The sequence below is a fragment of the Castor canadensis genome, chromosome 9 (genome assembly GCF_047511655.1).
Source record: "Castor canadensis chromosome 9, mCasCan1.hap1v2, whole genome shotgun sequence".
Taxonomy (NCBI): domain Eukaryota; kingdom Metazoa; phylum Chordata; class Mammalia; order Rodentia; family Castoridae; genus Castor; species Castor canadensis.
This window is the reverse complement of record NC_133394.1, coordinates 31,436,488-31,452,855: the sequence shown is the minus strand read 5'-3', so window position 1 is coordinate 31,452,855 and position 16,368 is coordinate 31,436,488. Positions and strand designations below refer to the sequence as shown.

The following is a 16,368-nucleotide window of genomic DNA, read 5'->3' as shown; positions in this document are numbered from 1 at the left end:
TCCTGTCATTTGTGACAATGTGGATGGATCTGAAGATCATTATGCTAGTGAAATAAGCCAGACACAGAAAAACAAGTACCATTCGAGCTCACTCATATTTGGAGTACAAAAAAGTTGATTTTGTAGTTGAGAGTGGAATGGTGGTTACTAAGAGCTAGGGAGCAGAGTGGAATGGCAAGGGTATCATGGGAAAAGGTTGATCTGTGAATTCTATGTTTAGGTAGGAGCAAGAAGTTCTGCTAAGCTATTGCACAGTAGGGCAACTATAGATAACACTACTGTATCACATATTTCAAAAAGCTAGAAGAAAGGTCTTGAAATGTTTCACCATAAAGAAGGGATGTTTGAGAAGATACATGTTTACCTTGATTTAAACATTACATGATATAAACACATACTGAAACGTGTATCCTGTAAGTACATACCAATTTTATGCTTTTATGTATTAGTTTAAAGTTTTTGTTAGTGTATATTAATTGCACAAAGGGGTTATTGCCCTGTGGTGTTTCACACATGTATATATTATACATTGATCAGATTAGCGTCCTCTATTGCTCTTAGTTAAAAAAAAAAAATTAAAGACAAGGCAGTCACTATCGTAGTGTCCTGTCTGTCTGACCCATTAGCCTTTGTCTGGGCTATGCTACTTGGTACGTTTAGGATCCCAGGGAAATTGCAAGTGAGCTTGTCTACTGTATTGGATGATTTTGGGTTGTGGAGGATGGCTGCATTGGCTCACTGCTGCAACTCTGGAGCAGGCTTGGCTTAGTGGCTGAATATCAGAGTCTCCCTTGTACCATGATGGACACATGTGGATACCCTTTCATTCATTGACTGTCAGACTGCTATTATAATGATGTTGCCTGGGACGCTTCCATTAGCATGTCTTCCTTATTTTAGAGACATATTAGTCTCTTTGCTAAGTTCTGAGGGAGACTGTCCCGAGGATAATGGAAATCTCCTATTTTCACTGGAGCATTGTTTCCTTAAGACTGCAAATTGATATGCCAAGAGCTAGTTCTTCAAAAGCCAATTTGTTGAATATATTTGTTTCTTTCAACTTTTAAATTGACCAGTATTCATTTTGTCTTTATAGCAGAGCTTTATGTTAGAGTCAATTTGTTTTTCCCCTGCTGCCTGCTTTCCACTGTAAGCTTAGAGGCAAGAGAGAAGTCTGAGGGAGGAAAAACAACACAGGCATAGAATGCAGTTTGAATATGAAGAATGTTTATGAATATGTTCATTTATATCTGCTGTTATTATTGTAATCTTAATGTATTATTAAAATATGTGTAGGAATTCTTCCTGTATTCTGAATCTGTGCTCTTTGAACCTATTTGTCTTGGTGGTATTTATTTATTTATTGCGGTACTGGGGCTTGAACTCAGGGCCTACACCTCGAGCCACTCCACCAGCCCTCTTTGTGTGTGTGTGTGTGTGTGTGTGTGTGTGTGTGTGTGTGTGTGTGTGTGGTGGGTTTTTTCGAAATAGGGTCTTCTGAACTATTTGCCCAGGCTGGCTTTGAACTGCGATCCTCCAGATCTCTGCTTACTGAGTAGCTAGGATTACAGGTGTCATCCACAGGCACCCAGCTTGTATTTATTTTTTTAGTAGGTTTTTTTTTTTTAATTCCAGTACTGGAGTTTGAACTCAGAGCTTTGCACTTACTAGGCAGGCACTGTGTACTACTTGAGCACCCTTGTTGCTTTAGCTATTTTTTTGGATGTGTCTTGAGTTTTTGCTGGAGACAGTCTCCCACTGGAGACCTGCATCTTCCATATAGCTGGGTGATGGACATACATCATCATACTCAATTTGTTTTGCTGAGATGGGGTCCTGCCAATCTTTTACCCAGCCTGAAACCTCAACCCTTCTAAACTACACCTTCCAAATAACTGGGATTATAAGTATAAGCCATCATGCTTAGCCCTTTTTTCAATAAGTTTTAGTTTTTAAAAAGTTAATGTTTAAATTCAAGGGCTGAATATTCAATTTCATATGGAGATTTGGAGCTTAAATCATGTTACGTATTACTTGTTAGTAACACAAAGCATCCAAAGGTTTCCTCCAGAACTGTTCATTTTACTGATGATGCTAAATTAATGGTGCGTTAACATGAATGAAGACAATTTATACTGGCTTAATTGCTACATTGACTTGAAATGCCAACCAGCTGGGAAAAGTGACTGTGTTAAATCCAGCACTTTCTTTCCCCCTTGTCTGCTCCCTGCTCCCACAACTTTCCTCCCCTAGCATAAAGTATGAGCTTTAGTTTGGGACATTTGTGTGGACTCATTTGGACACACATGCACAGAGCACTGGAACATGGTTTAATCAAAGCTAGTGTGTTTTGGAGGACTCCTAGGATGCGAATGAAGACCCAAATAGAGCTCTTGGGTGCCCTGGTAAGGATCCTGGGATGACACACAGAGCTCTAGGACAGGTCTCAGACCTCTGCATACGGGAATCTTTCATGTTGCCAGGACTTTCCTTTCTGCTCTTGTTCTTCATTTCTTCCTCAGCACTTGGCTGCAGAGCTTGGCATTTTAGTTTCAGCCACGAGAGAGAGAGAGAAAAGAAAGAAAGAAAGAGAGAAAGAGAGAAAGAAAGAAAGGAAAGAAAGAAAGGAGGGAGGGAGGGAGAGAGAGAGAGAAAGAGAGAAAGAAAGAAAGAAAAGAGAAGAGAGAAAAGAAAGAAAAGAAAAAGAAAAGAAAGTGACTCCTAAATCTTGGCTTTCTAGGAAGGGGATTTGAACTTCCCAGCTGTCATGGGGACAATGGCCTTTGTGAGGGGGCCATGAGGAGGATGGAGGGAGAAGGAACACTTCTAGGGAGGAGGAGGTAGCTTTCCAGGAGAGAGTGATGCCTGCAGGTTTCTTGAAGACTAGGTGTCTTCTGTGTTGTTCTAACACATTCCTGAGGATTGACCACATAGCTGAGTGCCTGTTTTAAATCACTCAGCAGACTTAACTGTAATCTTAGATTTTTTTCTTCCAGCTTCTTGTCAACTTCAAGCTTTAATTATAATTATTCTCCAGCAAGCATGTCCTAGCACTTCCTCATTTGTCAAATCAAGCTAACAGAATTAAAAAGTCCAGTGAGAGACGCCACCTTTAGAACACCAGAAGGTGGACCTGTGGGCTTCCCATTACTTTTGTTTGGAATATCGTTGTTGTCAGGATTATGCTCAGTCCTCTTGAGTCTCTGAGTAGTCAGAAACAATAAGTCACCATTCACCAGTGAGTATCAGGACACTTTGCATAGATGAAAATCAGTCTTTTTCCCTCTCCACCACAGTACTAAACCCAATGCCAAGGGAATGAAAACTGGCTGTTGAGCACTGACATCCATGCTTTGTGTTTCAAGGTTTGTGTTGGGCTGGGGGCATGGCTCAAGTGGTAGAGCACCTGCCTAGCAGGCCTGAAGTCCTGAGTTCAAATCCAAACACTACCAAAAAGAAAAAAAAGATTTGAGTTAGTGACTGTGCTTAATGTGTTGTATTTTGGAAACAGTGTAGATGTAAATATATTCTCACCACAGAAATGATAACAATGTAAATGTGAGTCAACTCCCTGTATAGCTATCCTTATCTCAACTAGCAAAAACCCTTGGTCCTTCCTATCATTGCTTATACTCTCTCTTCAACAAAATTAGAGATAAGGGCAAAATAGTTTCTGCCGGGTAGCGAGGAGTAGAGAGGGGAGGGGGTAAGGGGGGGGAGAAATGACCCAAACATTGTATGCACATATGAATAAAATAAAAATTAAAAAAAAAAGAAATGATAACAGTGTGAGGTAATACATGTTAATTAGTTAGATTTAATCATTTCACAAGGTATCTACACTTTAAAACTTACTAGGATGGGAATGTACCTCAGTAGTAGAACACTAGCCTGGCATAGTCAAGGCCCTGGGTTCAATCTCCAGCGCCGCCAACACAAACAAGAAAACAAAACACACACACAAAAATACATACAATTTTCTTTTTTGTTAAGGTAGGGTGTTGCTATGTAGCCCAGACTGGCCTTGAACTCTTCTTAACCCAGGCTGGCCTCGAACTCAAGATCTTCCTTGCCTTTGTCTCCTGATGCTGGGATTACAGGCGTATGCCACCTGGCCGTACATACAAATTAATCTGTCAGTTAAATTTTTCCTATCAGAAATAAACAATAAATGAATTAAAGGATATAGTCTTTCTACCAAGGGAATGAACGATCTGAATTCATTTGCAACTGATAACTACCCGGGCGTATTCTGAATCCATTAAAAGTAAAGTTCCTGGTAGTATTTCCTTTGCTTTTCAGAATATTGTAATCCCCCGCCCCAACCCCTATCTCCGTAGTATCTGTCTCCAGCCCCATCCTTTGCTGGGATTTAAAATTAAAGAGTGGAATCTGCAGCCCAGCAAGGCCCCCAAATGATTGTGGTTTCCATGGAAACAGTTGAAGGCCTCTCAATTAAAACTGCCCCTGCAGGCTAGGCTAGGGAGAGTACATACTCAAACGAGTTTGAGAAGCCAAATTCTCATCTTTCAAATTACAGCCGGAAAGGACAAATGGCTTGGGTGGGTACTGATAGTTAGGATCATAATTTCTGGCCTTTTGGGGCAGAATTTTATCTTGGTATTTCAGGCACAAGGATTTGTGTGTGCTTGCTTGCTTTTGTGGAGCTGCTCAGATAATTGTCCTCTTGTCCACTGAACTCTTGTACAGCCATGGATTGTGGAAGAGTGTTTGGGAAGAATCTGATCTTTACTCATACTTGGGTTTGAGTCACAAATAAAAAGCCTATTAAAAATGGATGAAATCATAGAGTAGTGTCAAGTTGGAAGGAGCCTAAAGGCCATTTAGTCCCAACTTTGGGACTCCTTTCTAGTCTACAGTTGATGGTTCATAGCATTAGCTGCCCAAGGCCGGAAGCCCATATTTCTAAGGACAGCCTTCTCTATCCACTGCCAAAGACCTGGTGGTGTTAGAAATGCCTCTTTAAAATGGAACCTAGCTGAGCGTGGTGGTGCATCCCTGTAATCCTAGCTCTCCAGAGCCTGAGGCAGTATGGTCACAAGCTCAAAATCAAACCAGACTGTGTAGCAAGTTGCAGACCACTTTGGCTACATGGTGAGACCCTGTCTCCAAAAAACGAAAAATAGAAAAAGATGGAACTGACCTCTTTCTCTGGCCCTTCCAGCCCTGCTACCCCATCTTTATGGTGCCAAGTAAATCAAGGCTACATCTCCTGTAATTAAGTCAACTTGTCAGACTTTAAGAATAGCACCAAAGCCTGCTCTGTAATGGGTTTCCGCCCCACCACTGGCCTTTGACACCTTGCCTGGATCTGTCAGACTTTTCTGGCAACATTTTTCTCAGCATCATTTGTACAAGTGTTTTCCTTCAACCTTTTCCATCCTGGATGGAGTGAGTGTTCTAGTTCAGAGCTTAGAAACCTAAGAAACACAAAACTGGGCCAAGCCCTTGGTCTGTGCAGGCTCCTGGAGAGCGTGGCTGCAGACACTGATGAACACATCCTTCATTCCCCTGCTGTGGTAACTTCTCAGCCTTTGCCTGGGACTTTACTTAACCCCTGACCTTTTCTGCTTGGTTTAAAACTTTATATTTTTGGAACCCTTTATTCCTTATGTGTCCTGTTATTAATATCCTATCATCATTCTGAAGTTGACACCCCTTCCCCCTAAAAAGAAACAAACAGAAAAACCTTGCAAACAAAATACTCTTCTTCAAATGTTTTTGCAAGTGGATTGAAACTTAAAGTTCCTAAACTCAGGTTTGATTGTCACCAACTGAGAAGCCAAGTACATGGTCCTTCTTGGTGGGGAAAGAGGACTGAAATACACATCTGTTCTGGTTCCAGAATAATCATGTGACTTTCAGCCCATTGCCAAACTACTCTGAGCTCCATTTTCCTCAAGTATAAAATCTGATGAATACTTCCTGTTCTTCTAGGTTGTTGGGAGTGCTTTGAAAATAAGCGTTTAATATTAAGACTTGGCACAAACTATATGTCATGATATTCTGAAGGTATTTTGATTTGAGAGTTCAAAACAAATTTAATAAGAAAATAACATATTGATATTTTTAAGACTCAGTTTCAAAATAACAGTAGCTGGTCTTCATGTGAATAAATAGTAAGCATGTACATTGTATTTTGGAGAAAAATATTATAATTTCTAATTCTGGGTAGTATTTAATGTGGTTTCAACACTTAAGGAAGAAAGGATTTCAGTAAGAAGTGTCTTTTGTGTGGAGAAATAAAATTACTCTGGGTTCCTTTGATAGTGTTTGGGTAGGAAAATAAAAAGATTGAAAGGAAGGGTGTAACCTCTGATTTTTTTTCTCAATCTCAACTTTCAAAAGAAGGTGTTAGGAAATACTCCTTCCAACCCATGCAGAACATCCATCAACCATGTAAGTGGGCTTTTGGGATCTTTGTCTAATGGGTCTCCCCATGAAGCTTAAGGGTGGAACAGGACCCACCCTTGGACAACTTGTAGGCGCTCGTGGCCAGGACTGGATGCTCTGCTGGTTTTCAGCTTCTAGCCCTTCCTTATTTTCTGAGAAATGTTGAAGGCTTTCAAGTAGGCAATGGTCTAACATCTGCAGCCCTGGGGGAACTTAATATGGTACCTTTTCCTTTTAGCGTGCTAAAGTCATATTTGTTGTATGATATTCTTACACCAATATTTTACTCAAACCCACTTACATTTGGGGACATAGAAGTAATGGCATCATCTAGGTTTTCTCCATATCAGGTCTGATGATGGTTTGTAGGAGTCTTTGTTTTCCTGTTTATGGTTTTGCTAAAAATATAAACACATTTACATTTTGGAAAGAAAGTGGTTTCTTCTCCCTCCCTCCTTCTCTCCCTCCCTCCCTCCCTTCCTTCCTTCCTTTCTCTCTTCTTTCCTTAGTTCCTCCCTCCCTTCCTTCCTTAGTTCCTTCCTTCCCTTGCTCCTTTTCTCCCTCCCTTCTTTTCTTTTCTTTTCCCTTTTCTCCATTCTTTTCTTTCTTAGTATTATCTGTTGAACACTAATCATGCCTGGTAATCTGATGACTACTGAAGCTTTTCTTTGGGAAAAGAAAAAGTCTGTCAGCAGACTAACATTACCTCCTGGTGCCTTGTGTCTTGTTTTCCACTCACAGGGAGTTCTGTCCAACATCTCTTCCATCACTGATCTTGGTGGCTTTGACCCAGTGTGGCTCTTCCTCGTTGTGGGAGGAGTAATGTTCATTTTGGGATTTGCAGGGTGCATTGGAGCACTGCGGGAAAACACTTTCCTTCTCAAGTTTGTAAGTATCACTCGAAAATATGGCCCAGGTCCTGTTTTTTTTTTCAGAAGAGCTCCCAAGCTCCTGCCCTTCTGCTCTGGACATGCCTCCTTAATAATTTAAGTACCACCCACCGCTTGTCACCCATTGAGGTTTTCATACATGTGTGGCACAAGTTTGCCTGTCAGTCCCTAAAGCAGCTTTGGACTAAGGTAGGTATATGTCTTTTTTTTTTCTTTTAAGGAATTTCCTCCCTCTTTTATGCACATAGCTGTGCAGGTAATAGTCTAGAGAAACCAGGTGTAAGTATAGTGACATGGACCAACCAGGCCAAATGTGTAGCAGCTTTTAGTAAACATGGAGAAACCATAAAAGGTAAATCTTCTTCATACTTGGCCAGTACAAAGTTCTCCTTCTTATGACTGGACAGATTTTAGATCCTTTTTCAGAATGTTTATTTGGCATGATGACTGTCAGCATGAATATCTGTAGAAGAGGAATTTTACCAGGGGCTGTATTATTAGTATTAAAAGTAAGAGTAGAGGATGAAAAGTGAAAGCCTTCTCTTTGGAGATTTCTTTCAAAGGAGAACAAATGCCATGTATTATATATTTGTATCTTAAATAGGATTGATGACTGTGGCCACAAACCAGCCCAAAGTGCCTGATAGTGTGGGGCTTGGCTTTCTGGTGGGTCTGCATACAAGAGAGCCCACCTTCCTGTGGTGAGGGAAGGCCAGGGGGATTTCCAGAGAACCAGCTACTAGAATCATTCCCAGCCTTGATGACCCAACATCATCAGAGCCATTTTCATTTCAAACAAGAGCCTATGGTAGAACTTGTCCCAGCAGCCATGCAGTGAGTCTCTGCTTCAGCATTTCTGCTACCTAGTCCTCTGACATCTTTTCTTGAGCATCCGTAGGAATAGGGACTCACTGTGTCTTACCCAGGGTTGCTCAGGTGGAAGTTGGATGACTCTAGCTCAGAAAAGGTCTGGAGGCTATTACGCTGAAAGTTCACATGACTCATGCTAACAGTGAAAACCTAGGGGTGCATGGTCTGAGGTATAATTTAATGAGTAGCTGGTTTTCTTTTCTATAGCTGGTTTTCTTTTCTATGTACTTGGGAGTATGGTAGGAGTAGTGTTTCCTAAGCCTTTGTCTCCCTTATCTGCCATATTCATCCTTTTCTAACACACACACACACACACACACACACACACACACACACACACACACACACACACCCTAACACTTTGTTCTTCACTTACTCACAGACCTATTGAAATTCCAGCAGAGCTTTGTCCCTGGTTGTGATGTGCCAACCCACCAGTCTTCTTAGCATGAGAGATCTCTAAATGCTGAACTTGCTTCACTCTGCTCTCCTGTAGCCTGTTTGGACCCTGTCTACTTATCTGCTGTCACTATTATCAGTTGAAGCCTCCCTACCCCAAAATACAGGGGGGTTTCCTTTTTATGGGATTTACTTGAATATAGTTTCAATATCACAGTATCCTTTTATAAAGTACAGTGTTGGAAATGAAAAGAATTATGTTGTTCCTTGGCTTTTTGAAGTCTTGGAGAGTATTTTAAATGGCCTCTCTATTTAGTATAAACAATAAAAACTGGCCTAGCGTATTCTTTGAGCAGGAACTAGATAAGTAGGAAGTAAATGTCACCATACCTCCAGACACTCTGAAAGATTTATTTCCATAAGACCAGGAGAATTGCTGATGGAAGACCCAAGAGCTACGGTACTGTCACATAGAAGCACAGCTTCCCTAGACTGAGTCTCTTGAGTAAAAGCTGTCAGTCAGTTTCTGCACTTTTAGAAACTGGGAAGTTAGCTCACAGTGCCCTGGGCAAATAGGTTCCTGCCAGATATTTGCTGTCAATTGAATTTGGACTCAATTATTTGATATGCATATTATGTAATATGAAAATATTTACCAGCGGAACTAGAAAGTGAACTTACCAAACCTTTATGGAAGTGAGAACAAAAATCTAGTGAAAATCTTTTCATGACTTTGTCTTGCTGTTTTGTGTGTGTGTGTGTGTGTGTGTGTGTGTACACATGTGTGCTAGCTATGATTTTATCATTTCCGTAGTGTGAAAATTTGAATTTTCATATGTTTAGGGTGGTACCCAGTGAACGGAAGGGAATTGTTTCATACTAGGAGTGGGCATTGAGAAAACTGGTATGATTTTGTGTGTGTGTGTGTGTGTGTGTGTGTGTGTGTTCTTTTTTCTGTATCAAAGAAAGTTTAACTTGAAACAATTGGTACCACTGATGACAGTTAAGAAACACCAATGATAATTAAGAATCGTTCATTTTTATTTCCAGTGGTCTCATCTGGATAAGCAGGAGCTTTATGGGCACCTGAAGTGCACTGAGGGCCCTAGAGTTTGCCAGGTTCTGATTTCCTCCTCTGGCCCTCCTCCCACAGGTCCGCCCCACAGGGAAGCACTTGTCACCCCAGACAAGCACTGTCTGGCTATAGTGATGCTCCACAGTACTATCCTCTCCTACCCCCTATGGTCTATCCCCTTGGTCACTTAAGAATGAGGTCTTTGAAGGCAGGGGTATGGCCTGCTTCATCCTCACATCTGCAAGGCCCACCTTATCACAGGACCTGCCACTGTGGGTCATTCAGTAGACACTTGCTGAATGGATAGACTTTTTTTAATAAGCAACTGTGTCATTTCTTTTGCACCCTACCCCATTACATCTCTCTCTTGGCTGGCTGCTTAGTATCTCCTTGCTGAGGACAGAGATCCCAGACTGACCTCTGCCTCCCAGAAGTCTCCCTTTGGCTGCATTTTGATGTTATTTAAAATGTTTCCTGAGCTTGTGCTTCGCAGAGGAAGGAGAGTGCACTTAGCATTCCAGAGAAAGCCCTCAACCTAGGGTCTTGTTTTGTTTTCATAACTGGAAATTAGTTTCATTTCCTGGTTATACCTCCCCAACCCCCACACTTCTTTGACCTCTTCATCTGAGATGAACGGATCTGTTATTTTACACTGTACAGCAGGTACAAAGAGGCATTAAAACAGTGTCTGAGTCTAGAAAAGGGATATATTGCTACAGAATCAAGGCCACAGTAGTAAACGACAGGCAACTGTAAAATATTGGGATAATCTATCTTTCAAGTTAGAAAACAGTTTATAGACGTAGGGGCAGGTCATTGTTCATGTGTCTAGCGTACATTAATCATGAGCAATTCATTAGGCCTTAATATGGGTCTAATGAGAAATTCCCATTACTTATGTTTGCTTTTGGCTTTGTTGGTTAATTATCAAATGGAACACCAGAGACTCTAAAATGTGATTATGAAGTGATTTTTTAATTTTTAAAAATCATTTCTTGAAATGTAAGATTCTATTAACAAATCTTAAGAAACTAAAGATTATCTGCTTTGGATGTATAACAATCGGATGTAATTACAGACCTCTTTAGGGAAGAATCATTTAACACGTATGATCAAACGCCCTTGTAACTGCTCTCTGTGTCTTTTGTCTTAGTTTTCTGTGTTCCTGGGAATTATTTTCTTCCTTGAGCTCACTGCTGGGGTTTTGGCATTTGTTTTCAAAGACTGGATCAAAGACCAGCTATATTTCTTTATAAACAACAACATCAGAGCATACAGAGATGACATTGATTTGCAAAACCTCATAGACTTCACCCAGGAATATGTAAGTTTAAATTTAGTTTATTTTCAAGCCAAAACTCTTCTCAAAAGAATGACCTCCATAATACCTTCTGCATCTTTGCAAGATGTAAATTACCTCTGACCTTTCTGCATGGTTTTTTATTATTTTCTCACTTGTTCTGTGACTTACAGGATTTATATCCCAAGCAGAAATGTTCTAGATTCACTTGTTTCGATTCCTGTTAAAGGAAAGGAACAAGAATAAAAGCCTTGAACAAAAGGTTATAATCATAGCTACCCTTGCCTCTTAGCCCTTGAAGAACATTGTTTTGTTAGGTTTAAAGTCTTATTTGCTTATTAAATATGAATGCTGTTTTGTTCCTTGCCCCCCTTTTGTTAACCCCCGTACACCACAGCTCATAATATATATGTAATAGAATATTTGTTCATAAAGTTCCTTAAATATGTCTAAGTACTGTTAGCTCATGTGCAGTTAAAACCAAAAGTTTAGAAGCTCCCAAGGCTTACTGGCTTCTAACAAGTGGAGAATTTGTGCAGTAGAGTCCCACCTACTCCACAGGTGCCTGAACTTGACAGTGAGATGGCTTCTGCAGTGTAAACAGAGTGGCAGATGTCCTGTTTCACTCAAAATGCAAAATGCTATAAACACAGGGCCAGAAGCCACAAGCCTCCTTGATCTTGGACTAACAGAACCTTGATCTGTTTCCCTAGCAGAAAAATGGAAATAATAAAAGCTACTGATGAACTTACAGGGATATTATGGTACTCTAAAGAGATATACACTGTTTCCTATTTGGCATGAGGTGTTATTGTCCTATAAACAAGCAGGTATTTATATATCTGCACTAAAAAATTGGGTAAATGGACCAGACTTGATTAATGTATAGACAGGACTGAAGGACAGACAGAAGCACAGTGGATCAGTGGCCTGCTTTGGGGCAGACAGTTCTCACAATGAACTGAGATCACCTGTGGTAACAGAGGATGGTCATGACCAAGGCCACCTTTCCTCACTAGGCGCTGAGCATGGAGCTGTTAGCTGTGTTTAACGGTTATCTGGAGTAAGCTGCACCTCAGGTGTGAAATTAAGCCCTGTTTCATCTCCTCAGCAGACTTCACTGTTTTGCTAGGTCACAATGGATGAGAGCTCACAACTTCCCAAGAATTTTTCCTGACTGGTTTGCATGACAAACTTGATGGGGCTTGCAGGCAAACCTCCAGAGGCCTAACCCCGGCCCTCAGAGGACCAGATGAGTCTGAAGAACATGCATTCACACGTCCTTCTGAAATGCTGTCTGTTCTATTCGGAAATACTGTTGATTCATGTGATCTCTCTGTCCTGGAGTTTAATGTTTGGAAGTAGCAAAGTAGTTATTGGTCCTGAAAGCTTTAAAATGTTCAAGACTTGATATTTATTTAACTCAGAGAAGTAGAACTAGTCTAAGCCAGGGGAGTGAGGAATGGGGTTACTGGAGTTGCCAAAGTAAGTCCCCCCCCTTAAGGCCCACTGAGTATACCAGCTTATTTTATTATAGTTTAATTAGATAGCTGATTTTTAATGTAAACACGGGTTCTTGTTTTTTTAAAAGTCAATGAAGAAACAAGTGTAAGGCAAAGTAAGCCTCTAAAGATTTTAGGGAAATGGATAAGTTCACTGTGGTCTTTTTTGCTGTTGTCTTCATTATGGTGCTGGGTATGGAACTAGGGCCTCACTCATTCTAAACACATGCTCTACCACTGACCTCCATCCCAGCCCCATGTTCACTATCTTGGTGATAATTTCATGGTGTTCTCCATATATCAGAACTTATCAAGTTACGTACTTTAAAAATGTGCAGTTTACTGGATGTCAATTATACCTCAATAAAACTCAAGAATTATTGAAGTATGGAGGTAAAAACTTTAGGCCCAGTTGCCTCCTTCAGACATTATCACTGTTACTATCTTGTTTATCCTTCTAGAATGCACACAAGCCAAACAGATCTTGTTCTAACCACATCCTACAGTACAATACTCTTCCCTTCGACCACATAACACCCTGGGTCTCATCTTTTAAGTCGTATGACAATATACTTTTACAAACCTTCAGCCATAATTACTTGGGAAGGTATTACAGGGGCCATTTAGGTTCCATTTGGCTTAAGCATAAATTGTGAGACAGAGGAGGAGGTTGGAGCTGGCAGAAGCTGGGTGTTGTGCTGGTGGGTGTGAGCGTAGGCTGGTGGTCTCCAAGTGGAGATGTTCTAATTCTCTCCTGTTTGCTCTAGTGGCAGTGCTGTGGGGCTTTTGGAGCTGATGATTGGAACCTAAATATTTACTTCAATTGCACAGATTCCAATGCAAGTCGAGAGCGATGTGGCGTGCCATTCTCCTGCTGTACTAAAGACCCCGCGGTAAGTGAAAGCCAACAGAATGCTGGCCTGCCCCATGCCTCACACCGAACGTGTGTGGGATGGGCAGAGCGATTTGTTTCATGAAACCTCTTCTTACCTGCTTATGCCTAATTGTAGCTCCTCTAAGGGGTGCAGTGCTCAGATCTTCCCAGTTGGAGCAAAAATGGCTGGCATTAATTTAGCAGTACCAGCTGGTTTCTATCTAAGCCTTCACGTGCACTGCCTCATTTAAGTTCAGAACATTCCTACCAGCAGATACAGTCATTATCCTCTTGTGGATGAAGAAACCAAAGCACATGGAGTGTAAATAACTCTCCCAGCTCACACTGCTTGCAGGTGATGGAGTGGAGCACAAGACCCAGGCAGCCTGTCTGGATCACTTGGTGTGCTTTTTTTTTTTTTTTTTGAGGTCAGGCTCATATGCGAGATCTCTGGTTTGGCTTGGGGTTAGTAACCCTTTTCTTCCTGGCTAAGTTCTAGGGAATGTATTAGGAACAGGAGGAGAATTTGAGACACAGTGGAGCTAGACTATTCTTTGCAAGACCACTGCCATCCAGAGTCTTGGGTGTCATCATGATGACAGTAATTTTGTAGTTTCTTTTTCCAAAAGAAAACATATAAAAGCTACTCATAAGACAATCCCTTTGACCACAGGTTTGATTATATTTTGGGTCAGATCACATGCCTGGCACATAGGATAGCTGAAAATACAACTCCCATATTGCAAGGGAAAAAGCAGAATGGAGTGTTAGCTTGACCTAGTGAGAGGTGGCTCTTGCACTTGCTCCTGTGTGCTCCTAGCACTTCAGCCTCTTTCTGCCCTTCATCCCTAGATTCCTCCTCCACCCACCTCACCCCAGCGAGAGTGAGTGAGTCCCTTGAGGCAGTTCCTGCAAGGTGGAAGCTGTGGGGCTCTTTAACGGGAGCCAGGGTTTGTAGGGGGAAGCAGACTGTTTGCGGGGGAACCTATAGGCTGCCCATGGGTTGAGGGGGTGTCACCTGGACTGTTTCTCTTGGTTTGAAGGAAACTCAGAATTTAAGGACTGTGCCACCCTGTCCCTGATTCATTTCCTGCTGACTAGGTTCTGTGTTTCTTCGGAGGAGGGCTAGATGGCAGCACAATGCCTAGCTCTGAACCCAGAAGTGCCCACTCAGGTAGTCTTGCCACTGCCAGCAAGTGGTATACCACACACTCCCCATCTTTTCCTGTTGTCACCAGTCCTATCAGAAGAGGAGTCATTAGACTTCTCTTTCAACTCTACACCCTCTCCAGAGGGGAAGAACAAACTAACTCACCATGCTTATGTCAGTCTGCCCATGTGCTATGTAGTGAGGACAGTGTTTTGTTTTGTAATTATGGAAGTCCTGCATTCTCATTGGAAAACCATTTAAATAACAGCAAAATTTATAGATCAAAAAGTATGAATGCATGCCTGGCATGTACTAGGCCCTGGGTACAATCCCCAGACCATAAAAAAAAAAGGTAGAAGTGCCCCTCCCAAAAGAGTATAAATGAAGATAGTCATTGTGTCCTTTAAGTTGGGTTTTTACATCTCCAGTTTCTTAAACCTCATAAGCTTCTTGAGGTTGGCAACACTGTGAATCCTGAACATCATGAGTGATGGACCTTCTGTCCTTTCTGATATTCCAGGAGCCTCAGTTTCCCTCATTTGTAAGACAGGGTACATTTTAATACCTGCTTCTGAAAACTGCTGCAGTAAGTACATGGGACAACATAGGTAAAGGGTTTAACATAGTGCCACAGTCTTTGTGCTCCAATACACATTTTTTTTTTTTTGGTGGGACTGTGGTTTTCATTCAGGGCTTCATAATTGCAAAGCAGGTGCTATATCACTGGAGCCACACCTCCAGTCCATTTTTTTTTTCCTTTGGTTATTTTGGAGACGGGGCTCTTATAAATTATTTGCCCGGGCTGGCCTCAAACTTCAATCCTCCCAATCTCAGCCTCCCAAGCCAATATACATTTTGTTACTGAGTTTCTGTTTTACAAGGGTGAATTTCATTTTGTTCTTTCCTTCTTCCCCAGGAAGATGTCATCAACACTCAGTGTGGCTATGATGCCAGGCAAAAACCAGTAAGTGGTGTCTTCTCTTACGGCTTAGCACACAGAGCGTTTGAAGGAGGTTTGTAATTGTGCTGTATCTGTGACCCTCTGCTCTCCTCTTCCCTTGTGAAGGAAGTTGACCAACAGATTGTAATCTACACGAAAGGCTGTGTACCGCAGTTTGAGAAGTGGCTACAGGATAATTTAACCATCGTGGCTGGTATTTTCATAGGCATTGCATTGCTTCAGGTAAGACATGGATCTCACTAGGAGTGGTGCCCAGGAGAGCCCTCACCAGGACAGGAGCTTCAAATTCCCTGAATATCTTTGTGTTTAAGAGATGTTGGAGGGTTGGGGAAACAGACCTAAACTATTTGATTTGGGTTTTATTAAAGGTCTGATTTCAGATCCTGAAATACTTTAGGAAACCTTTTTTTTCCTGAACAGGAAGGCACCTGTAATTACAGGATCACAGATCTAAATAGGATGGCATCCTGTGTTCACAGATGCCAAGACTTAATATTGTTCACATGGCATCACTCCTCCCATTGATCCCATGTAACCTCTGGTACAATTCCAGCTGCCTTTTTTTTTTTAACTTTGTTTTATGGTGGGACTGGGGTTTGAACTCAGAGCTTCACACTTGGAAAGCAGGCACTCTACCACCTGAGTCACACCTCCAGTCTCCAGCTGCCTTTTTAGCTGTAATGAAGAAGCTGGTCCAAAATTCATACGGAAATGCAAGGAACCTGGAGTAGTCCAAACAAACTTGAAAAAGAAGAACAAAGTTGGAGAATACACACATCCCAATTAAAACCTTACCACAGTATTTAAGATAGAGTGTAGTCAAACAAGCTTAGTCATCATAGACAAGTGGAAGATAATGGGAAAGTCCAGACGTAACCTCACATGTCTATGGTCAGTTGATTTTTAACAAGGGAACCAAAACCAATGGGGAAA

General features: G+C 41.5%; 1 protein-coding gene across 7 annotated transcripts in view; it reads left to right on the top strand.

Annotated features, from left to right (window-relative positions):
• Positions 1-16,368, top strand: part of Tspan5 (tetraspanin 5) — a 168,757-nt gene that overhangs the window by 145,046 nt on the left and 7,343 nt on the right. For 3 of the 7 annotated variants that reach the window (XM_074041409.1, XM_074041412.1, XM_074041407.1), the window contains exons 3-7: positions 7,350-7,493; positions 10,802-10,972; positions 13,218-13,343; positions 15,391-15,438; positions 15,541-15,657. In XM_074041409.1, coding sequence (XP_073897510.1) covers positions 7,350-7,493; positions 10,802-10,972; positions 13,218-13,343; positions 15,391-15,438; positions 15,541-15,657 — 606 coding nt within the window. Of the gene's footprint in view, positions 1-7,155; positions 7,303-7,349; positions 7,494-10,801; positions 10,973-13,217; positions 13,344-15,390; positions 15,439-15,540; positions 15,658-16,368 lie in introns of all 7 variants that reach the window. The other 4 variants (XM_074041408.1, XM_020185416.2, XM_074041410.1 and 1 more) reach the window with 2 other exon arrangements.